The following is a 25,137-nucleotide window of genomic DNA, read 5'->3' as shown; positions in this document are numbered from 1 at the left end:
TATCCAGGTGGAAAATATTACACGCTCAACTGCAGCCTGCCAGATAAACTGGCCTGTTTTCTCTCTGATAGCGATCAGTTTAGATTACACAGACGTAATAAAGCGGGATGACACAAAGTGGGTCCCAGGCTGATGTTTGTGATCAGCTCTGCTTCAGTTCTCTCAGCCCATCACACACTGAGAAACAAAGACCATGCTAATTATAGAAAAATGGAAAGATACAGCTTTTGCTTTTGTTTAAAACAGCCTGATATTTGGTAATATTATTGAGGTAGCTGTGGAAGCTATAGAACAATATTTGTTGGCAAGTCCTTCAACCAGTGCTTTTTAAAGAAAAGCTAGTAAACATGAATAAAAGCAAGTCAAAGAAGCTGGTTCATTATAAAGGTACTTGGTAATGTGTATAGTCTTCATACCCTTTTGAACCTTTTCTAAATTAACCAAATTGCAACAACAATTTGTGTGACTTTGTGTGTGCACAGTTGTTAAATGAAAGGAAAACAATACGTTATTTCCGAAATATGAAAAAATATGAAAAGTACATCCTGCTTTAATTCAACCTCCTTGACACGGTAGTTCTACACCGAATGCAAGTCGGACTTTCATATTTTATATCAAAAATTTGTAAGCCATGTGTCAGTTATCTTCAAATTAACATCTATAAGCTATTTTGTGTTGAATTAACATATAAAATCCTGGCAAAATTCATGTGTCTGACTGTTTATTTTGATTTTTGAACTGTTCTGGTTGCTCTTTGGGTTCACTTTTACAGTTTAGCTACAGTCTTAATAAAAACTTATTGTAGTTCTTTGTCCGACGTGAGGAACACACATAAAATATCAAAACATTCATTCTCTATGCAAAACAATATTATTACTTTATTTTAGTAGTTTGGTGAAAGTGTATTTAATGTTTCCAACATGAATTTCTCCAAGAACAGTTAACAGTTGGACTTCAAAAAGAGTGCAAAATCAGACTAATCTAAGGAAGATGTTGCTTTCATTAAGGGAATCTGCTTATTCCCCACTACATAATTCATATAGCATAACATGCTTCTTTTCAAGGATGGTGTAATTTTAGTGTAAATTCACTTAGATTTCCCATTACCAGGTTTTCAGATTAAGCAAAAGTTAATTAAAGAAGATACACAAGCGATGTGAATTCCTCAGAAAATGTTTATTCTAAATCTTGTTCAGAGTTTTTATTCTTTCATGATCCTTGTTTCCACACCCACTCTTTTATGGAATTTCCTTAAGTTGAATGTAGGGAGAGTTTGGGATATGAGGCTAAGAGTTAGTGTGCACAAAGGGAAAATCAGGAGTTCCTCAGTGGGACGGGTCTGAGGCCCCTAGGGAATTACCCCGCTCGCCTGTCACAGCCGTTCACAATACTTCCTGCCCTCTACTACCACTGACCTCTGACCACTCATGTTCCATAAAGAGTGGCTCTTATTAGTCTTCTTCCAAACATGAGAAGTGTAAAAGTCAACTTATTGCTTGAGCAGTCCAAAATAATTTGTCCATAAAAGGAGATGAGGGTTTTGAATTCAGTTTTGAAGGTAATAAAATTAGATTAAAATATTCCACTTCTAAGTCCAAAATAACTAAGTATTTATGGTGGTGTGAAAAATTGCATGTTTGTGTTTCAGAACATTAAACCAATTTAAATATTTGCCGGAGACAACATAAGTAAAAACAAAATCCTTTTTTTAAAAGAAGGTGTTTGCTGTTATGGGAGAAAATAATACAAATCTACTTGGTCATCAATTTTCCACACCATTGCACAATAAAAAAGAAGTGATTAACAGGCTAAAGATTAAATTTAAGTGAAAGTTTTAATTCTCATGTGGTCTTTGTGATTCATCAGGACTGAGTTTTTTAGAGGCAATTGTTGTTATCATGAATCAATAGAAACTAATAATCCTCAGTGGTGTTCCACAAGGGTGAGTCCTTGGCGCTCTGGTTGTTACACTTTTATACTATGTTTTGTATCCTCAAATGATTAATCATTTGCTGATAATGCAGACATGCATTTCCTCTAGTGTTCCTCATTCTTTCACTAACTACCATTACTGATCTTAACTGTTTAACAAATTCCCATTTTTCAACTGCATAAGAACTGAAAGCATTACTTTTCTGTCATGTCAACCACATCTTTTTATTTGTTATATTAAAGTGTAAACTAACCCTCTGAGAATGAAATTCCTGTGACCCCAAGCGCTCAGGTAATTTTTTGTTGAATTGAAGGGACCTAAAAAGACTCAAGAACCTGATGAAGAAGACTGGTTCTGTTCTGGGGACTCCTTTAAACCCCCTGGAGATGAAGGTGTAAAGAAGGATTTCAAATAAAATCAAGAAAATTATAGACAAACTCCAACCAACCTCACCATGAAACTGTCATACAACAACAGAAGGTCAGAGGCTTCTTTATAGCTGCTGTAATACAGACTGCTACAGGAGATCCATTCTGCCCACATCCACACCAGCATCCAAAATTGCTCTTTGAAAAAAATTGTGTAGTATGAGTTACAAGAAAATTTAATTTCCCTTGGGGATCAATAAAGAATCTTTTAGACAAACTGAACTGAATTTGAATTAACCAGATAGAAAAAGACGTCTTGGGTTTCACTTTCTCTTTCAAGCATCTAGAGTCTGAAGGGAGTAAACTCTCTGGATAGGGTAGGGTGAGATTAAGTATAGTTAATTTTAGGTCGTTGGTGTAACATCTTACCTTCAGGTTGGATTTTGTGTATAGAATGAGAGTTCGGGCTGTGGTTGTCTGAACTTTTCAACTTGGACTAATCACAAAATTTTATTGTTTAAAATATCAAATGTTGAAACATTTATAGCCTTAGAATTGTCAGCTTGACACTAAATAGAGCATTTTGCACACTGTTCTGTTTGCACAAATTATCAAACATACTTTGAGACAATTTTAATTTATTTAAAAAGCAGCTGCCACTGTCCCAATAAAAACATTTTAGCACATCTACCACATATATACCACTAATCCTAAAGGAATGGTGGTGTATAATAATTTCCTTTGGCCCTTGAACATCCAGACAAACCGTTGAGGTGATCATGTTAGGGTTTTCCTGTTCAGCCCAAAATCAGATCCATGTCTTCCAGTTTCACTGCTTGTGCTTCTGCCTTAAAAATGTCCGCTTGCCAACCTGAGGTTCATTAAAACTGTGACACCTGCTGATGTCTGTTAGAGAAAACACACATGTACAGGTTACACACAACAGCTAATCAGATCTATTTTTCACTTTCTCGTCGAGAAGCTCCATTGGAATACTAACCAAAGAGTTGGTCACTTAATTAGTGCGTTTTAAATATCTGTAGTGTTTCCCTCTCTCCATCACAAACTGGTTGTGTCAGACAGGTGAACAGCATTGGCGTCCAAGCTGCTGATTGGTAGCATAATGGAAGGACTGGGCGTATCTCCTTCAGAAACACAAGCATGAGGCTGCGCAGGCGGCGATGAGTGGCATCTTTCCATAACACTCGGCGGCGCAGCAGACAGCAACCTGTTTGTGATGCAGGAAAACATGTCTGACAGCTGCAGCCGCACCTCTCTCTGCCAGCAGGCATAGACCAGAGGGTTTATCAGAGAGTTGAAGAGCCCCAGGAGCCACAGGTAGTTCTCCAGCACCTCCTTAAGGGCACACTCCCTACATAGAAGGTGCACAATGCACACCACAAAGAAAGGACTCCAAAGCACCAAGAAGCAGCCGATGAGCACCCCCACCGTCCTCAAGGCCTTGACATGACTCCAGCTCCGCAGCAGTTGATGCTGGTGATGATGGTGGTACTGGGACTGTCCGTGACTGCTTTCCTCAGCTCTCGAGCTAGTTTGCCTGATTTGGGAGATCTGCTTGTGGTGGATGCAGGCGATCTTCAGGATGTCCAGGTACATGTAGATGAACAGGGAGAGGACGGGGAAGAAGAGCAGGCAGTACAGAACGATGATGGCGATGTCGTGGGTGACGTTAAAGAAAGCACAGAAACCGTCATAGGGTGCCGTCGCCTGCAGCTGGGGTACCATCACTGAGGAGCAGAGGACATTGACAATATTTATGCTCCATTTATGACAGAACCACAAAACAAAACTAATGCAAAAAGTCACAATGGAATCAAGGCTCTTCCTTTTTTGTTGCTAAACAAAAAAAGGTTATCTTCAACTAAATATGTAGTCAACAAAGTAAGCAATGTTGCCAGATTGGGTGGGTTTTCACCCAGTTGGCCGGCTTTAGAACACCTTGGGTTAGAAAAAACAGCTTTGGGTGTATTGTTCTGTTCAGATAGAAATTATTTCAAATTGGTTGCCATTGTGTGGAAGAAAAGAACTAAACTTTTAATAAAATGCTTTAATATTGTACTTATGTTATTAGTGAATCTTTTTTGGGGGGCTCTAGTGGCCTTTATTTAATTGTTAATTGACAGGAAAGTGGGTAATAAGAGAAGGAGGAAGACATGCAGCAAAGGTCGCCAAAGCCAGGAATCGAACCTGCAACAGCTGCGTCCAGGACTAAGGGCTCCATATGTGGGTTGTGCGTAACCCCTGTGCCATCACAGCACACCCTTAGTTAATCTATTTTGAAATGTCTACAACCTGTTGAACATGGCATCATCAGTGATTAGTTGCTGGTTAATCTAGAGTCACTGTGTAGCAGTGAAACAGTGCAACTTTATGATTTAAAAGGACGTAGCTCCACAACAGACACAAGCCTTCTGAAAGTATTCACACTCCAAAAGCTTTAACCTAATTTTCCACTTTACAAACCTCAAAGTATTTCATTTGAACATTTGAAAGGATTATATTTTAACAACACAGTAGTGCATAGTTACAAAGACAAAGAAAAATTACTTGTTTTTAAAATTTGTAAAAGAAACTGGAAAATTGACCTGTGCATTTGTATTCAGTCCCCTTTAGTCTAATATATCTTAATGCAAAATGCAATGGAATCATTGCTTTCAGAAGTAACATAATTTTGCTGCTAATATCTTTCCATTATTTTAACTGTAAAATGGCTATTTTCATGAACTTTTTATTTTATTTTAAAGCAGTATAAGAACTGTACTCTAGCAGCTCTCAGTTCTCAAACTCTTTATATCATGCTACTGTCTATTCAGAATGCATTCAGGGAAAATGCTAAAAGATTCCTCTTTCAATTATAGTTCAAATCCAACTAAAAATCTGTGTTATATTCAGAAGATTCTGTCTTTAGATGTGCAAAGCTGGTGGATATTCCCCAAAAAGTCTGCAGCTGTAAGAGCAGTGAAGACAATGCACTCATCTGAATACAGATACACCCAGGACGATGCATATTTTAATTAGAAAAGAAGATTATACTTATCCACTTTTGTGGTGGACTTTTATAAAATAAAATGTTAATGTGAGTACTTTTTCACAACAACGAAGATGCAAACATCTATCTGTACATTTGAAGAAACAAAACTAAAGTCCTCCATCCTCCCTGTTTTAGAGCTGTCTTTGAATAGTAGTAACTGGGACTTAGATCAAAATATTTGATGTGTATTTAATTTATTGATAATTTTGATTATATTTGTAATGTTTATTAATTGTTCTAAATGGTGTTGTGCTTATGATGTAAAAGACTTTGAGCTAACTTTTACAAATAAACTTGACTTGACTTGATGTAACAGAAATCCCTCCATCTGTGTTCTCTAGTATTTAAAGTATTGATTGCTGAGCCTCACCTGGTAAAAATCCCATTGTGAAGGAACTGATCCACACAGCCAGTAAAGACCCGGTTGTCTTCCATTTCCCAGACATCAGAGAGTAACGCAGGGGCATCTTGATGGCCATATAGCGGTCCAGTGAAATCAGGAACATAGTCAAGATGGACGCCATGCAGGGGGACGTCAGAAAGGACATTCGCAGCAAACATCGGGTCTTGCCCTGTAGAGCAGGAGGTGTCCCGTTTGTGGGAGGATAAATCACAATATAACCATTGCGCTGCTGAATAAATTTGTTGTTAAAGTCTTCTGTGGCCAGTCCAGTGATGGCTACGCCCACCAGAGTGTCAGCCAGAGCCAAGTTCAGGACAAAACACCAGCTCTGACATCCTCGCTTCAGGAGCAGCTTCAGCAGAGCAGTGCCCACCAGCAGATTGGTGGAGACAATGAGGAGAGCAGAGATGGTCAGGACAAAGCCCATCACCCGAGGCTTCACGAAACTCTGGACGGTTGGCTGGTCCATGAAGCCAGAAGTGAAGCTGACGGAAGATTCTGTGCTAGTTTGTCCAGTTGAATGTGACATATTGATTCAAAATGAAGAAAAAAGCCCAAAGTTAGATGACATTATTCCAAGATTGAGAATTTTCAGTCACATCAAGCTTTTATTGATTGTGTAGATATGTGGAAGCATTGCTGAACACATGATCAAAGATTTCCAGATATTGCTAAAAAAAAAAAAAAAAAAAAAAAAAAAAAATCATATCCGAGAATATCCCCTAATGTTAATCCAGTGTTGTTGTCTGCGGACCGATCCCAAAATATCCAAGTTAACTTATTTCTAAAACATCCTTCTGCTCTCAGAGTTGATTGCAACATCTGAGTTCTAGAGGTCCCATCAATAAATGCCAGAAGGACAGAGATGGTCCTAATGTTATCAGCAGGTCTGTGTTGTGCCCTCCTCCGTCAAACTCACAGAGCCCGACAGGCGAATGAAAACACACCCCTCTGCTACTGACCGCCTGCTTCCTGTCTCCCTGCCACAAGTGACGATATCTATTTTTATTGTGAGCTTGTAGTGTAATCATAGCTGTTCATTTGAATCATTCCTAGTTTTTTCTGTTTTAACCTGGGCTGGTTAAATTTTATACCTTTTGTAAACAAATTAAATCAGTTCAAACTGCAGTTATGATCCTGAGGAAGAGAATGATGCTGTGTCTGAATCCTGCTCTGCCATCTTTAAAGCCATGAGTTCTGTCTCTGGTTTCTAGCTGTTTATTGCCTAGAGTTCTTGTGGATTTAATATATGAGACAAAACAGTTTTTCAGACAAACACCTTCCTTTGTGGATTGTGTATGAAATGTGTCTTTATTTTACGTCTTACACTATAATGTGTTGTTTTTGTTGAGGTTTCAGTTTCCTTGACCAGGATGTGTTGTGATCCATAAGTTTTTGGGTTTTGGGATTTTTCCATGTTGGTTCTCTGATGATTTCCTTGCTTACTATTGTTTAATAGCTCTTGCCACATTCAGTTGTTCATTCTTGTCATTTCAGTTTTGACATTCAAGTTCATTCCTTTGTGCTGAGTTTCTTATTCATTACTTATGTTCTGTACTCCAGTGGTTTTTGAATCTTTGGGGTGTTTTGTCTTCTTCCTTTTTTGTTAATTAGTCTTTTTACCTCTGTTTCTCCCTCTCTCATTCTCACACCTTTTGGCGGCCATTGTCTCCAAAGTTTCTCAGTATATTCGTTTGTTGTGGGTTGGTCCACTCAGCTAATACCATACACTCTAATGCCATAATTTCTAAAAAGGTTTGAACCTCAACATTGGCCATCCAATCATCAATCTGCATACTGCTATCTTTGATATCTACTAATATGGTCTCTTCATAGATTGGAAATACTTAAGTTGTTGTTGTTCAAGGAGTTTGCAAGTACGACCTTCACTCATCCAGTCATGTAAATCAACAGGCCAGTCAATGAATGCAGTCTGCTGCCAATCAAATTACTTGTCTGCAATAACCAGCTTGTACCACCAAAAACAGATGATGTGGCTCCTAAAAAACAGGGAGGGACTACAAATGTATTTGGATCTGCATATAGAGATGAATCTGGCCGAGGCTGACTGGGGAAGAACCGGTTGAAGCCACGCTCATACAGAAGTGGCTTATAGTCCATCTATCATGTTGTAGGTCTGGCCTGGAGATCCCCTCCATATGACATAGTCTTATACTCTGCAAAACCTGGAATCCTTGGAAGCCAGACATGTTATCAGATATGTTCAAACTAGCTAGAACCCAAAAGCGTCCAAAAAGTTAAATGTTGTTTGTCTTTCCACAATGGTTTTCTTCTTGTTACTCTCCCATGATCACTTTCTCCATGATGCTGTTTCCTCACAAATTCTCTCTAATAAAATAAGAGTGAAGTTGTTGGATCCTTGTTGCTAAGGCGATGCAATTAAAAAAAATCCCAGCTATTTTACAGTCACAGTTTTTTCATGTTGCTACCTGTGGAAAACTATTGTTATCAATTCTAACCAAATGAACTGGTACAGATCAGAAAAACATCCACTGAGGGTTAATAAAAAGAACTTGTTAGATACTTGATGTTTTTATTACTTATTAATACATTAATAGTAACAACTATGGCTAAAGATTGCTACTCTGATTCTAATTATATTATGAAAGCACACACACAATAAAGGAATGATGAATTAGAGTGAGAACAAAAAGGCTGGAATGTCCCACTGCTCCCACACACTTCAGACATTTTTCACTGTACTTTGCTATGACTGGATGATTGCAAATTCTCATTTATTGCAGATGAGAATTTGTAATAAATATGGAAACATGCTCTCATGAAAGTAATCTTGTTTCCCTGTTTTAATTAAAACAAACTGGGTTAAATCATCCTATTTGCTTTAGAAGGTAAATATGTGGTAAAGTCATAAAAAACATAAATAAATAAATTAATTGCCAAAAAACAATAGACATTGACCAGCAGCATTTTTTTCAATAAAGCTTTGCAGCTGAAATTAAAATAATTAGTTTAATTTATTTCAAATAAGAGGACAGACTATTAGTTGGGGTTGTTGTTTGGTATTGACTCATAGCAGAAAGACATTAACATAGTTTATTTATTTATTTATTTATTTATCACAAGTCACATATCGCTTCACATTAAAAAAAAATTACAATCATAAAACTGTAGCATCAATAATAGAAAGGGTTCCAGGGATGCAATGGGCCTCAACAGCCAGTAAAGAACCACGGTTCAGCTCATTCGATGGCAACACCAACACTGGGTTAAACTGGGGCAAATTTGTTTGGCATTAACCAATGAGGTGGGATCTCAGCTGTTGCTATAGCGACCTGATGAACAGTAGCTGTCCAGTGACTAAAAAGGCTTAAGCAGAAAATTACAAATTTCATCTTTTGACTTTACGCCAAAGCTACAGAGGTGTAAATTATTCTCATGAAAGTAATCTTGAAGGATCAGGTCGATATAGTTAGGGTGTTGAACTACAAGCTTGGATCATCAGCTAATAGAAACATAATAATAATATAGTATTAGTGCACAATGTAACATAACTCAATTTGTTATGTTTGAGGGTCAATCAGAACAATAACATTCAGCAAAAAATCTCAAAAACTGGCAATACATTTTTAGCATTGTCAGACTGCTGAGGACATTTTGGCAAACAGCAATAAAATATCTGCATTAATGTGAAGTACCTGCAAAAGCACAACCAGCAAAAGTGTGCAATGCAGGTCTGAAAAAGTTAAAGTGTAACCACTATTTGCTGTTTTTTTCTTTTTTTTTTTTTTTTTTTGGCCCCTGGGCCCTCAGGAGAGACATCTGGGATAATGGGACCATTTTCCACTAGGATTCACACACAAATAGACCCAGCTAATGATGCTTTCTGTCTGTACACATTCATTACATTATCTGACATCAGTCCTCCTCCCCCTCAAGCTACGGCAGAGAGCCGCCATGCTTGGTGAAAAACAAAACACCGTAATCAGCAAAATTCTTATCAAGATGAGCTCTCATTACTGGCTGTGTGCAGATTCTAAAAATAAATGGCTACATTTCTATTTATACAGTTTCCAGCACAGCTCTGCGTAAACTGAATAATGAGAGTTGAGGAGATTGATTGTTTGTTTTTTAGTTGTTGTTGCTGTTATGTTCTTTTTCTATCATTAAATCTTCAGAAAAAGAGTTATTTTTACAACATAAGCATCTTAAATCATTGCTCATTTCTTTAAATCTCCCCTTTAAAGAGGCTTGCTGTAATCTTTTAAAGTGATCTTCATCTTCTTTGGGGTCCCTGGAAGTGTGAATTTTAAACTCCAATCTTGTTTATTTTGGTGTAAAGAGCATCAGCTTCACTTAGTGGGTCACAACAGGCAGGGCTGGTGGTCTATTACTGTGTCGGTCAAACTGATAAAGGTGTTTTGATTGAACTTTAAAGATTTAATTGTAAAAGACTCAGAAACTCAAAGCTACATAAGTGGAAGTCGCTTTGTTCCGTCACCCCTCACCATCACAACAACACACCAAAATCACTCCAGCAGACACATATTGTGGGAATGTCATTCACCCCATGCTAGACCTTTCAGGAGCTTTTAAAACAAAAGCATGTGTCAGCATTATTTGCGCCTGGTCCCCAGCAGAAACCCAGGGAGCTTCGGGCTTTGTTTACACCTCTGTTGGTACCAACAGTCTGCGGCTGCGACGGGTTCTGGCAGTTTCACCTGGGCCTGGGATCTGGTTTCTGGACTTCTGCTGAGCCAACGTGAGGATTCCCACCGTTTAGGAAGATCAATCTGTGAGGAGTTTGTTTCTGGACAGGATTATTAAGGTGATGATGATCATCTGCAAGACACTCTAACTGTTTGTGCAAAGCATTAACGCAAAATTAGATTCTGCTTCTTGTTGGAGTTTTGTCTGAAATTTTATCATGTAGTCCAGGAGTCTGCAACCTTTACAATCCAAAGAGCCATTTGTGCCCTTCAGCCAAATAAAGCTTGTTTAGCTTTTTTAGAACAGGAAAACGGATCATTTCTGAGAAATACCTACGAGTGGGTAATGTCCTGTCATCTTTAAAGAATCACTTTATGACTACTTCTAGCTTTTAAAGTAAAAAAAAAAAAAAGGTAAAAAAAGATATTAAAAAAATAGGATAGATACATTTTCCTCAATGGAATGTTGATATTTGTGGAAAGAAGTGAAGAAAAAAATCTCTGGAGGGGTGGGTGGATTGAAAACTGAAAAATTGTTACAATTTGCATTTGTTGTCATATCTTTATTTAAAAAAATTAGTTATTAGTTTTAGTCAAAGTTATTAAGAGGTTGCAGAGGACCATCTCTGTCCTTCTGGAACCTCTGATGTAGAATAGAAAGTTTTTCTTTCTTCAGTTTTTCTTTAGTTTATTTTCAGATACATAAAGAAGATAAAGGTTAAACAGAAACACTGCATAAAACACACAATATGTTGCAAATCTATTCACAGCCCCTCAACATGTTTCACAATGTTTTGCATCACAGCCACAAATTTCACAATCTGTCTTTGTGGAGGGTCTTTCTATCAATATGGAGGTTTACACGACGTGAATATGTTTACAATTCATTATGTCTGAGAGCAGAAAACTTACTAATCTGTGAAAAAGTTATACTTATCTGTAAACAGTTGGGTTTAAGAATGAGACTGTTTTTAGGGAAACTTGTTGCATTTATGTTTCCTCCAGGAGAGAAGATGTCTTTAAAGCACCGACTGGTCTCCATGTTTCTGTGCTGTGTTTACTGCGTGGCCTCACTCTTCTGCCTCCATCCAAACCGCAGCAATATTGTCTCAGTGGGAGCGCGGTGAGTTTGTCAAATCCTTTACAGACAACCTATGGTGAATTCACAGGGGCAAAAATGGCGGCTAATTGTCAGTGAAACACACAAGTATACCAAGTTGCCGTCTATTGAGTATAGGGAATATCACTACCCAGATAAGTTGAGTATAAGTTGCCGTAACACTTTGCAAGTTATGCATGGATTGGTAGCTGATTTATGGGAAAGTAATAATATGATGGGTTGATAAATTTGATTGACTTAGTATTTCAAGGCTTACATAAGTGATAATATTCAAACAATGTCATCTTTAAATTCATGTCAACATTTTTTGAAATGCTTTTACCAGAATAACAACAATGAAACATTCCCAGACTTTCCAAATTCTTTGTATCATAATACCAATATGTTCTTTGCTGTTTCAGATTAGGAATAGCGTTCATTAACCTTGTTTATTTTAAAATAGGATGTGTGTTATTACAATGCATGAAAGGTCAAACTAGATAATAAATGCTATCCATTTGTCACATTTAGATGCATAGTTGGTGTTTTGAGTAGAACAGTTGTTTAGACAGAGGTTTACAATTCATTTCCTGCTGTAGACATTTGAGATTTGGGTGCGTAGAACTCGTCTCTGCTACTGTTTTCCCATGTTGGTGAATGAAAATGACATGCTTTCTCTGCTGAAGAGGAACCTCAGTATCTTATCTGTTGGAGCCTGAAGCATGAAGACTGCCCTAGCATGAGAAACATGCTAGGATTAAGGGCATTCATGGGGGCTACAAAGACAATGTTCCATGTTGCAATGTAAAGCTGGCAGCTTCCTAACGAGGTTAATACTTCTTATAAATTTACTACGATACTTAAATATTGCAGACTTTAGCAATGATGTGCTGTTTTTTTTTATTCTTCATCTGACTGTTTAATATTTGTCATTGGGTTGATGTTTTGTTCTTCAGAAGGATGAAGAAGACAATATAAGAGAACGCACTACATTCTCAAAATAGCACTTGCCACATGTAGTACGTAGATGTTCCTCCAGGGGGCAGAAGACAACAATAGGATTTGATGAAGCGGGTTTTTAAGCAAAATACCAACTTCGTTGATGCGATAGAAGTCTCGAAGAAATGTGTTGAGTTTTACACATTTCCCTGTGCAGTATTATAATATAGTGAGTGGTTATTAAGCAGTTATTAATGGTTGGTTTGGAGGTATCCGTTATTTGGCACAGACTTCTCTACAATGAGAAAATTCAAACATCTTCTGCTACTGGTTTGGAGATTTACTAAGGATGGATGGACTGACCCTCTTATACAATTAGCTATTGTTTTTCTGAAGATGTCAAGAAAATTATTCATAATTTTCACATGCTTAGTGTCGGAATACTTGCATTTAGACTGAGAAATCTGATTCCTCAGGAGCTTAGTTTTTACCTATAGTATTCAGTCAAAAACTCTAGGAAAAAAATCAAATAAATTATTGTCTAGAAAATAGTATCAAATTCTGACCCTCATTAAAACAAAGTGACAGTATGTGTGATTTATTGAAATACATTAAATATGTTTTCTTACTACTCTGGATGGTACATTTTAAATTTAAATTAGTGACTAAGGGTATACGTAAGTTTGTAAAGGATGTCCCCATTATGTCATTTTTTTTTCTAAAAAAAAACTGTCTGAAGACTGTTTCTTATTTTCTTTAAGGAGTTTGTCGACCATCTTCCAACAACTTTACCAGCGTGTCATCCGAATGCTGAGAACCACACTGTGACTTCACACCACTTCCTGTGTTCGAAAGAGCCACCCTGAACCTCCTATGTCACTGTGACCATGACCGAGCATGGCTCCCAGCAGAGCAAGAACAAATGAATAAAAGAAGAGAAAGGAAAAGAGGAATAATATGTGTGGGACTGCAGAGTTTGAATCGACTCATATTTGTCTGAACAGTTTTCCAAATGCCCAGAGAAGAAGATGAAAACAGATTTATTTTTCTACACTTGACAATGTATGTTTGATCATGAGTAAAAATTGTTGGAAAGACAATTCTTTTAAAATACTATATATATATATATATATATATATATATATATATATATATATATATATATATATACATAAAAAACGTTAAAATACCAAGATTTTTTTTTTTACTTGGTAGAATAACTTGTAGTATATGAGTGTGGTTCAGAATAGAAAAGTTAACTAATCAATTGTCTTGATGGTTTGCAAGATTACCCAGAGTAGGCATTACAACATTTTGTGACAGTATTCACAGTATTCAAACATTTTCAGTTTTTCTATAACATTAATCACAAATGTTTGACTTATTCAGACAAAAATTTGTAATTTCTTGGCTTCAGGAGTACACATTCCTTGCATCTAACACATGTTGTTTGTGAAGATGTTTCAGTTTTGTCAAGTTTTGATGAGTTACATTATTTCATCTACCTTCTTGCAATGTATAGTCTTTTTGACATCTTTAATGTGTGCCATAAATTATATTTATAATTTACAGCATTTAAAATTTTGTTTTTTGAGAGTCTAATTCTAAACTACATATTTAAAAGACATGTGAAAAGGTGGAAAAAAAAATCCAGTGAAAAGTAAAGTTACTTTTGAAACGGGATGTTTGGATGAGAACTGAACCGAAACTTCGGACTTCCAACTAAGTTCATTTAAATCTAAAGTAACTATTTTTTTCCACATTTTACCTAAAAACAGCAGATATTATGTCAGTAGGTTTGAGTCAGAAAGATGAGTTCTAAGATGGTGATGAAGACATTATCACTGATAATAAGAAGGATAATCTGTAAGTTAGAAAGAAAAGCTATAAGAAAGTCAGAAGAAAGTATGTAAAACAAGTCTGGTGAAAAAAAGGCTAAATTACACAAATTTAGATTTTCCACAATGTTTAAACATGACCTCCATAACTATTACTATTTCATCTGTTTAGCTGCTTATAGGACCTAACAGATGAGCAACAGGTCCCTGAAATACTTTTCCATTTTGTGCCAGAAAATCTAAATAGCAGTGTTGAGTGAAACAATAACCAACATCAATTTCAATGGGCAGTATTAATATGCCTTTCCTATGATGTGGATTTTGTAAGACTAGCACTTTCATTCCTTATAGACTAATTAATTACAGTCGTTAACCAAAAACAGCTATTCAGTGACTCTGACATTGCGTTAAGAACAAAGCTGATTTCTTTTTTTGTTGGACTTGTGAGTTTGCAAAGAAGTGTGGAAATACAAGATGGTGGATCATTTCAAGCTGTTTATCTGAATGTCATTTTAGGAAGCAAAATCTTGGGAAAACATTTTTTGTAGTGATGTAAATTTTAACACACTTATGGAATGAGTGAATGGAAAGTATTATAAATTGCAAAGTAAATAAATAAATTAAATTGACTTTTCTATATAACAAATGAGTCGACTGCTGATGTTTTTTTTATAAAAACAAATAGATAAAAGTAAAACAATGCTGTGTCTGTGTTTCAAATAGATGTAATACACTGCTGTTTGTGTCATTGATTTCATGAGATACAAACTTTCAGGAGTGAAAATAAACAACTTGAATTTTAGCTTTGTTTCCATATGAAACAAAGCTGAAATCACTGTTATTTTAGCTTTGTTTCACTCAAGGCTTTAGCACTGTTAGACTTTCACTACTTAGGAAACACATCTCGCCACACTACAGACAGAAATGAGAATCTCGTGGTGCGCCTCACTTTTCCTTCCTTTATTTAACCAGGAAAATACTGTTTTAAAACTATCGTCTTGACTCAGTTCCTGTTTTACGCGAAAATATTTTATTTTGAAAGTATAAACGGAAGTTGAGCTTCAATCATTTGGACCTTTACACGAGCTCAAATGGGTAGCTAACGGTAGATAAGTTTCCTGCTGTACTTTGGTAAAGTCATTGCACGGGACTGCATTGAGCTATGGGAAACAAAGACAAATAGTCCCGTGGTTTGGGGATTTTTTTCGACTCAACAGGTAGGGGACATTTTGGCTCAAAGTGCTGCCTAACTGTCTGCCGGTAACCTCGAAGTGTTAGCTGAATGGCCGTTAGCCTAATAATAATAACAGCCATCTGCTTAAGCTTCAGGGAGCCGGAGACCTTCCATGTAATAAATATAGTTCAGAAACACTATTTTATTTAATTTAAATTTTATTCGAAGACCTAAAAGTGTAAGCAATCTGAAACTTCAGTTGTGTTTATTGGCGTTATTATTGATAACTTCGGTCGTGACGCTTGCCGTCACTCAACTGACTCAGTTATGGTGTAATCCATCAGCCAATAGAATCACTGAACCGTTTGACTGCTTTAACTCTCAGCCAATAGAAACGCGACCCAACGATAAGAGACTCTCCAGACGGTATTCGCTGTCTTTTTCCGGCGCAGTATGCTGGGATGCTGATGCCAAGGAGCCTTGTTGATTTGTAGCATCACCAGAACTCAATGTTTGTCGACATGCTGTGCTGTCAGAGACTGCAGCATTGCGTTGACCTCTGTCTGGGCCTTTTTTTGTTTTTAGCCGGGTTGCAGCAGATGGAAGCGGCCGCCGCCGACACGGAGATGGTCAACTTAAACTGGAAGCCATTCATCTACGGAGGAATAGCCTCGATTGTCGCAGAATTCGGTACTTGATGCACCAATACACACAGACACTCGCTTCAGTCTATTTTAATGTAAATACCAAGGGCAGTATCTACTAATTTGTTTCAGATTTATGTATAAATTGTCACCAGCTTCTGAAATTTACTGAGAAATTGTGCAGCAGCACCTGCAGAGTGATGATGACTCTGGTTTCAGAGGGAAGCTGATGCATTCTGCTAAATAGATTTTAAGGCCATCTGACATAAACCTAATAAATAAATCTGGAATATATAATGTGCACAGCTTACAAAGTCAAAGATACAGTAGAATGGCAGTTAGCCTCACTTTGCATCTTTCATGTGATATCAGTAGGTTTTAGTCAGAGCTAGCCTCTAGCTAAATTGGAAAATTATTCCTGTAGAAATATAAAGCTCTGAAAAAAATTACGAGACCACTTAAAATTGTCAGTTTCTCTGGTTTTACTCTTGATAGGTATATGTTTGAGTAAAATGAACATTGTTCTTTTATTCTATGAACTTCTGACAACATGTTTCTGAAATTTGAAGCAACAATTAAGTATTTGCAGAAAATGAGAAAAGGTCAAAATAAAGAAAAAGATGCGGTGCTTTCAGATCTCAAATAATGGAAAGAAAACAAGTTCATATTCATTTAGAAATAACAATACTAATGTTTTAACTAAGGAAGAGTTAAGAAATCTGTATTTGGTTTTGAATGGGGTTTAGTATTATTTTCCAGAGCTGTATATGTATAAAATCTATCATCCTATTACTGATTATTTCAGTTGCATAAATATTTATAAAAGTTGTAAAAGGTGGAGGTATTTGACTGGAGATTAATGTTATGTTTAATTAATAACAGAATATGCAATGCCCTGCAGACGTATCCATGCTTCTTGAGGTTTTCTACATTAAAACAACACATTTTAATGCAATTTAAAGCTGTATTGGATTGCGAAGTAGAAGGTAAACAATATCTTGTTGCTTTTACACTGATATCAATACATAAAATCCTGTGCAACCAATGACCTTCAGTAGTCACATAATTAAGTGACAGAGTTGGCCTAAGTGTAAATGTAGCTAACACTGAATACATCATCCTAATAGTAAAACATCATGCAGTAGAAACTGATCAGAGCAGATGGAAAGATGGATTAGTCTGAATAAAAAACACCTACTAAATGAAGATGTGACCAGTCAAAGTTTTACCAAAATCCAATTGAAAAGACTTGGAAAACTGATGTGTATATAAACTGTCCATCTAACCTGACTGAGTTTAACCTATTTTTACAAAGAAGATGGAACACAATTCCAGAATCCAATCTTTATTGCTCAAACTGCAGCAGACATGGTTCAATAAAAGTATTTACACTGGGCCATAATTTTATATATTTCACTTGTAGAAAAACCACCATCGTGTGCTGCTTTGTATGGGACTGTCACATAAAATCCCAATAAATATTTGGGGCTAACATCCCTCTCAAAATTTGTCATCATATTAATCTGTGTTATTTTCCGTCTTCAGGGACATTTCCTGTGGACCTGGCTAAGACCCGGCTACAGGTCCAGGGTCAGTGCCAGTACACGGAGGTGCGCTACAAGGGCATGTTCCACGCTTTCCTCAGGATCAGCAAGGAGGAGGGAATGCTGGCGCTCTACTCTGGGTAGGCTGCCGTGTCTTGCTCACATTTTGTTCTTGAGTTTGATTTCCTCTTTTATTTTCTGGTTAAGAACAATCTACTTCAAATAAGCAGATAGCTCATATTTTCTTTTAGGAATATATTAGGTTCAGTTATGGATAACACCCAATGTTTCTTTACATTTTTGCTAAATCAGATAGAAAATTAGAGACCTCACATCTCTCAGTAGTTTAGAATTTTAACATGAAACCCAGCCCATTAACTTTAAAGGTATTATTCTGCTGTTTTTAAATGAATATTTGATAATCACTGGTAGTTTATTATCACTGCTCTTTATAACTAGTGAACTAACACAATGTTTTTGATTTGTTTCTGAGTCTTCTAGTATTCAGTGATGTTGAAACACCTGGAAATATTTCAGGAGATTTTTCCTACTGGAAGCAGTAAAACAGATTTCTGATCTATAACACAAACCAGATAAGGCAGTTTTGCAGGGTCTTCAGTACAAGCAGCAGTAGTAATAAAAGTGAAGAAATTACAAGATTTTTCTCATTTATGCATCAAAAGTATACTCTTTATATTTGAGAATTTTCCTAAACCTAGAAAAAGGAACTACTGAAATAGTTCACTGAAAAAGGTGTGAATTCTTAGTGTTGATGCATTAGTAGTATTAGGGATACTAACCCAATTTTCTAGTATTTCACCTGCCAAACACGGAAAGAAGAATTTAAATTCCCTTTTCTGGGTGATTGATTGTCTTTGTTAATGTCAAGTTCATGTATTATCTCTGAATGATGTCGAGCTTCTCATTGCGCTCCAGAAAACTGCAAACATGGAGACTAATCTGAACAGCGTAATAATAAACGTGAGAACAGCCACTAATGAACGTGTCCGTAAAGTTGTGCAACTATTACAGTTACTTTTCCAAAGTAACTATGCCATCACTGGTCATCAGATATTAGATAACTGTTTTCCAAAATTTTTATGGACCACTAATTAATTATTATTATTTTTAAAATTTCTTCTAGTTTTTTTTCTATCGCTTTCAAGATTTGTTGATATTTTCTACTTTGACCTTTAATTAACGGTGTTAGAGTGTATTTACACAATACTAGTTCAGTTCAAGGGTGATTGGTCCAGTGATGCTACTGCAAACTTTTCACTTAGACTCAGATGTTTCACTCCTTGTCTTGCATATAAATTGTTGACTTCAACTGACTAATTTTATTTTACCGCTCTGCACAGGATTTCCCCGGCTCTTCTGAGACAAGCTTCCTATGGTACAATCAAAATAGGAACGTACAACTCTCTGAAGAGGTTCTTTGTCACTCACCCAGAAGGTAAGTGTTTGCATATTTTTTAAGTATGCTCCTGTGCATTCTTCCATCTTTTAGTTGGATAAACTATTAGTTTGAAACCATTTCCAGTGTTTAAAAAAAATCCTCTAAGCTTGGATTTCAAAGTTATGAATTGTTTATACAGTTTTGCAGACGCAGAAGCTAGACTAGAATAGCATTAATTATGCTTTCTTTTAGGTGTAAAAACTTCCAGTCGCAGAAGAAAAATCAACAAGTTTCACTTCACTTTTTTATGTCTTATTAAAAACTTATGTTGGGAGCTGAATGTAGTATTTACACCCCTGCTTAATAGATTTTTTCTCACAGAAGCAATGCAGTCAACTTAATTTAAACAAAGAATGGGGAGAACTCCTTAAAACTTTCCTTTATTATTGTTTGAAACAGAGTCACTGTAATAACCCGACTCCAGTAATTTGCAAGTTAAATAAGAGGGAAACAAGCTTCAGGAAATTAGATTTTGAGGACATTTTTTACAACAAAAGAAGTGTACTAATAATTAGAGGTCAGATTTGCTCTGATGGTCTCTGATACCAAAGATAAATATGATAAAATTATAACAGAATTATATGTTTTTTTTTATACAGACAAGGATTATGTTTGTGAGCATTAGAAGAAATACGATTGATATATTTTGAAAAAAAATAAAAAATACAAGTATTTTGAGGTTTTGATAAAGAGATTGAGGTATTTGAGTGATTGCTTTATCTACAGTGTGCACATTAAATGACTTTGGTTGGCATCCAAATTACATTTGGCTTCACTTGTGTGTAAATAAGTGGCGCCATGATGTTTTTCAGACTGTCAGGATGTTTATGGCTGCTCTTTGGGTTTTTCCCCCCTCTCTTCATGATTCATTATATGACTTTTTCCTACTGACTGGTTCCTGCTTTATCTGCCACCACTACCTGCCGTTGCCAACAACATTCTCTTCTCCCCGGTGTCTCTTTACCATCATTGACTGCAGTGCAGTTTCTAAGTAAAGTTCCTGGTGACACTGCAGAGCTACAGATATTTCAGCTCCAAGCAGTTATTTTAAATTTAATTTGCACTCAATTCACTTATCTTTATTTTAATCATGATTTTCCTCAATCTAACGCAAGAAGGGTAGACTGAAGGCCTTGTACTCATTTTATTGAGTATAATTCTGATAAACTATATTTTTTCACTAGAAAGCTCTTCAGTAAATGTACTGTTTTGACCTCACATAAGCAGCCTTGAACATTAACTTTAAGCATCTGTTTTTAGTTGATTCAGGTTATTTTTAGAACACATGTGAAGTCAGAATTTGTAAAAACAGCTTTCAAAAGGTCATTACTTAGCAATTTATTTGTATTTGGCGTAAATTCAAAATGAGTAGCAGCACTTGTTCGCCAACAAAGCTTCTCCATTTTAAAACGAGAACAAAATTTAAACAGTCTTTATCAGGAGTTTATATTTGCAATTAGTGCAGCTAACCTTCATAAAACAGCAGTTAATATATTTCTTTATATTTAATTTTAAACATCCAAACATATTTCCTTTTAAATATGTTTACTTGGTAATGTAAACATATTTACGTTCTCAAGGTGATTGCTAATGGATCTGGTTATGTTATGTAAATAAAAACCTTTTTTCCCCAAACAAACAAAATCAGAATCAGAATCCTTTAAAACATGGATATTTCCATTATGACTTGTTTAAATGTTTAAATACCTCAACATCTGTGGTGACTTCTGACTGTGCTTTGGTTCACAGATGAGACATTGATCATCAACATCTTCTGTGGGGTCGTATCTGGGGTGATGTCCTCTATGCTGGCCAACCCCACTGACGTCCTCAAGGTGATTGCTAATGGTAACATTAGTCTGATGGGTCTGTTTGCCGACACATAAAAGCAGCTTTGGTGGTACGTTGACATGGAAACGGGTCGGTGTTCTTCCAGGGATGCTGGACTCAGGCAGATGACATCAGAATGATGTCACTAATAAGGAAAAACTCAACATTTCTTATTAAGTCAACAGCTGACTGTAGCAGTGGTAGACATATAAACCAGTTACTAAACATACATTTATGAGAATCTTTAAAAAAATTCTAACTTTCCGTAATTGTTTTCATTCCAGATAAGAATGCAAGCGCAGGGCAGCCTGCTGCAGGGCAGCATGATGTCCAACTTCATCAACATCTACCAGACCGAGGGCACCAGAGGGCTGTGGAGGGTGGGTTCTTTCTGGACGCTTCTGTGACCATTATGTTTGGAATAATGCTGCTGTAGAACGTTTTATTGGGTTGAGGGATGACTGGGTTCAGAGGCAAGGTCATTATAGTTAAATAAAACTAATGAAATAACCAGAACTGAAATTGAGGAAACATTTTTGTGAACTGAAATAAATAAAAACGGTAATTAAAGGGGATAAACTGTAACCAACTGGAACTAAGTCATGTTTTTTTTTTTTTTTTTTAAACTAAAACGTACTAAAATTATAATATCTTTTGTTTTTGTGTTTATGAATCTATTTATTAGCCTTTCGAACTAAGTTGTCTGTTGGAAAATTCTGGTTCTCCATACTCCCCCTGGCAGTGCTTATGCTAGTCTGCAAAATGGCAACAGCTACTTTGAAGTTTGCAGTTTTAACAAGACAAAAAAAAGAACTGGATGAGGTATGAATACTTTTGAAAGTCATGGTATGTATGACCTCTATTCATAAATACATAACCATATCCAGTCTAACCCCAGGCCTAAAGATGAGGATGAAAAGATCTTACTTGCTTAATTTTTTACTTTCAGTTATAGAAATATTTTTGGAAAATATTGACAAACTGCTTGGCAGTTTACTCAGAGTTGTTCTGCAATAAAGCCAAAGTTAGACTTTGTTCTTCTTCTTCCTCTTCAGGGTGTCATCCCCACTGCCCAGCGGGCAGCCATTGTGGTCGGAGTGGAACTTCCTTTCTATGACGTCACAAAGAAGCACCTCCTTCGCTCTGGCCTCGTGGGAGACACCATCCTGACACATTTCATGTCAGTCTCTTCTTTATATCAAATTTTTCTAGGTTTTTGTGTATTAATCATTTTCAAAATGTTTTCCACAGGTCCAGTTTTACTTGTGGCCTGGCCGGGGCCATCGCCTCCAACCCTGTGGATGTGGTTCGGACTCGCATGATGAATCAGCGGGTTGTGTCTGGAAGCCCCATGTACAAAGGAACGCTGGATGGAGTGATGCAGACGTGGAGTAATGAGGGATTCTTTGCTCTGTATAAGGGATTCTGGCCAAACTGGCTGCGACTGGGGCCTTGGAATATCATCGTATCCTTTAAAAGCACACAGAAAAACCTATTTCAGTGAAGAAACAAAAAAAGACAATAGTTTAGACCAGTCTTACTCAAACTGTGGTCCCCAGACCTCTGGTGGTCCGCGGGGCCCCCCTAGTGGTCCACGAGGTCATGCATGTAAACAACCGTTTACTTGCCGTGAGGCTAGATCAAAGTGCGACGCTACAGCTAGCTTACCAAAGGATTGTGTTTAAAAATTATAATATAAGACTTAAAATGGAAAGCTTAAAACCAAGTCACCCAAAACAAAAGCTTCTGGCACCGATGGAAAGCAAACAACTCCAGGACTATTTAGAGTAGCTGGTGAGAGTGTTGATGTGCTGTTCACTAGCGATTGGACGTTCCTTTGAACTAACACTCACCCACAATAGGACCCGTCTCTGTTAGTCAGAATTGTTTTTGTTTTTTATGACTTTGCTTGCTTATGATGCTTTGTTTACACATCTACAGCTATTGTTATTTTTATTTAGTTAAAAATAATTAAATACAGTTAATAAATACAATTGACAGAAATGGGTGGATTATTTTATATGTAATGGTGCAGAAAAGGATCTTTTGTTTCTGCTAAAGCAACTCAAGTCTATTTTCTTTTTTATTGTGCTTCTAAATCACAAATAGTCCTAAATGTTACTAATGCACACAACACTTGGTAGTAAAGATCAACTTTACTATTTTTTTATTTTCATGTGTTTGATGTCATTGGAAAGCTTAGACACTTTCAGAATCTTTTAATAACTCAAAAATGCCCAAGTAGACATGTTCATGGCTTAGTTGTGGCCAGTCACATTTAACAGCACCACTCTTCTCATAAAGATGAACAAAGAAAACAACAATAAGTGAGTTAAGAGACTAATATTTCCATTTCAGGTTGCAATATATATTAAGTTTCATTATTGTGGAGACAATTTCAGGTCAGGTGGTCTGTGACTGTTTGTTAAATGAGTTAGAGTTAGGGAACACTGGTTTAGATCCACTCTTAGCTGCTAACACTTCCTGCAGTTTGTCTAAAAGTAGATCTGAGGATCAAAATAAGTTAATTTGAATAGTGTAGAAAAAATTTACCTTTACTTTAAAGACATTTATTCAGTGGAGAATGTAATCCCCCCTTACTTTCGCAAGTTTTGCCATCCCTAGGGAAGAACATTAGATTTTTTCCTCTTCGCACAATTTTAAAAAAAATCATCCACCAATTTTTTAAAGGCAACTTCTAACGATAATTATTCTTTTCACTTTAACCTTGTTAACAAAATTAAAAAGAGCATACTATTTATTGCAATAATGAACACCAACATGCTCAATTAACTGTGACTTGGAGAAAGTAAACAGTGGCTGCAAATTTTGACATATGATTGTGAAATTAATGAATATAGTAAAACTACACACAAATATGTTTATTGGCACTTTTTGATCTTGTCAGCTGTAAAACTTAAACTAGTTTTTTTTTTTTTTGTATTTATTTATTTATGTCCATGATGCCATGCACTCTTAAAAAGATTCCAGAGGCCTGTGGAACTTTAATAGCCCAACAGCATCACAGACCCCCACCATACTCAGTCCCTTTCTGTTCAGGTTTGTTACTCCCAGCCTGTGTTTGAATGTCAGTCTTCTATTTGCTAGTAAAATGAAGGATGAATTGTCGTCATCTGACTCCCAGTAAGCTTCTCCTTCATACAAACTCCTGAGCTTTTCCTTAGCAGCCGATCCAGTTCTTCATCACGTTCGAGCAGCTGAAGAATCTCCCGTTTTAACTCGGACCGCACGTGGGACTGCGCTGGTCTGCAGGACATTCCCAGAGATAAGTGGAGTTTGAACAGAGCAGCAGCCAGGAGTTTATGTGCACCAGCAAGCCCCCACTCTCTGTAAATAAGACAGAACCTCACACTGCACTCGTGTAAATATTTTTTTTTACCATCACCATTTTTGTTTTCACGCCATTTTAGTTCCACGCCGTGACATTGGACACTCCTCAGGCAGCTAAGTGTGTGGAGAGCTGGCAAAGAAGGGAGATTCAATCAAATAGGTCACTTGAGTCACGAATTAATAAAAAAAAAAATGATCCTCATCATGCACTCAGGTTTCCTGCAGGTTTGTGTGTTTACCTACTGAACTGACTACTCCTGAACTGATTTGTCCAACTTCATAAGATGAGTCGAACACTGGAACATCTGATCTAACTGCGCATAGCTTCATGTGGCGGCACAGCCATAATGAATAGATTCTTTTTAAAGCCACGATGCTTTATATTTTATAGAAAAACTGAACAAATGACAGGCTAACTGTTACAGGCTGGAGGGAAAGCAGATGTCCAGAATGAAAGGAAGTAATAAACATGAAAACATCTGTTTTTATGTGAAAAGAGTTAGAAAATCTGTCTATAGGAAGATTTTGGAAAATAAAATGTGCTGTTAAGATCCCAACTGAACCAAAGTCTCCAAAGAGAAGAGAAGTGACACATTTGCATTCTTATTTATATTTATACTTTATTTTACAGAGCTGCTAATTTTAATGAAGTGTTTGTCTTATTTTGCAGTGACGTATTCCTTTGAATTTGTTCACTTCCATTCTGAGACAGCAACAGGGAACTAACTGGTTGATAATTTCTGTCCTGACAGGGTAAATGATGTAAATGTCTGTACAGACTCATCCACCCGTTAAAGGTGGATGTACTGCCTGTA

The 25,137-nt window shown here is 36.6% G+C and overlaps 2 protein-coding genes and 1 long non-coding RNA gene across 5 annotated transcripts; 2 read left to right on the top strand and 1 right to left on the bottom strand.

Moving 5' to 3' along the window:
• Nucleotides 1–2,853: 2,853 nt before the first annotated feature.
• LOC106940432 (glucose-dependent insulinotropic receptor-like) lies at nt 2,854–6,245 on the bottom strand. The gene is made up of 2 exons (XM_015023182.1): nt 5,724–6,245; nt 2,854–4,049 (listed from the first exon to the last, which is right to left on the bottom strand). The coding sequence occupies exons 1-2, from the start codon at nt 6,223–6,225 to the stop codon at nt 3,361–3,363; spliced, it is 1,191 nt and encodes a 396-aa protein (XP_014878668.1). The 5' UTR covers nt 6,226–6,245; the 3' UTR covers nt 2,854–3,360.
• Nucleotides 6,246–10,414: 4,169 nt separating this feature from the next.
• On the top strand, nt 10,415–13,603 carry LOC106940433 (uncharacterized). Its single transcript, XR_001423089.1, has 3 exons — nt 10,415–10,563; nt 11,450–11,567; nt 13,244–13,603. It is a non-coding gene; the product is annotated as an uncharacterized LOC106940433 (long non-coding RNA).
• Nucleotides 13,604–15,368: 1,765 nt separating this feature from the next.
• On the top strand, nt 15,369–24,693 carry LOC106940436 (brain mitochondrial carrier protein 1-like). 3 transcript variants are annotated; one of them, XM_015023187.1, is made up of 9 exons: nt 15,369–15,537; nt 16,080–16,184; nt 17,684–17,822; nt 19,044–19,138; nt 20,891–20,976; nt 21,256–21,351; nt 22,027–22,151; nt 22,223–22,436; nt 24,169–24,671. In XM_015023187.1, the coding sequence occupies exons 2-9, from the start codon at nt 16,094–16,096 to the stop codon at nt 24,208–24,210; spliced, it is 888 nt and encodes a 295-aa protein (XP_014878673.1). In that variant the 5' UTR covers nt 15,369–15,537; nt 16,080–16,093; the 3' UTR covers nt 24,211–24,671. The 3 variants fall into 3 exon arrangements, 2 of the variants coding, with proteins under 2 accessions (XP_014878673.1, XP_014878671.1); XR_001423091.1 differs by lacking the exon at nt 15,369–15,537 and having other exon boundaries at nt 15,927–16,184; nt 24,169–24,321; nt 24,403–24,693; XM_015023185.1 differs by lacking the exon at nt 15,369–15,537 and having other exon boundaries at nt 15,927–16,184.
• Nucleotides 24,694–25,137: the final 444 nt, after the last annotated feature.

The sequence above is a fragment of the Poecilia latipinna genome, unplaced genomic scaffold (genome assembly GCF_001443285.1).
Source record: "Poecilia latipinna isolate Pla-1442-1.1 unplaced genomic scaffold, P_latipinna-1.0 Scaffold3226, whole genome shotgun sequence".
NCBI classification, from domain to species: Eukaryota; Metazoa; Chordata; class Actinopteri; order Cyprinodontiformes; family Poeciliidae; genus Poecilia; species Poecilia latipinna.
This window is presented reverse-complemented; position numbering and strand designations above follow the sequence as displayed.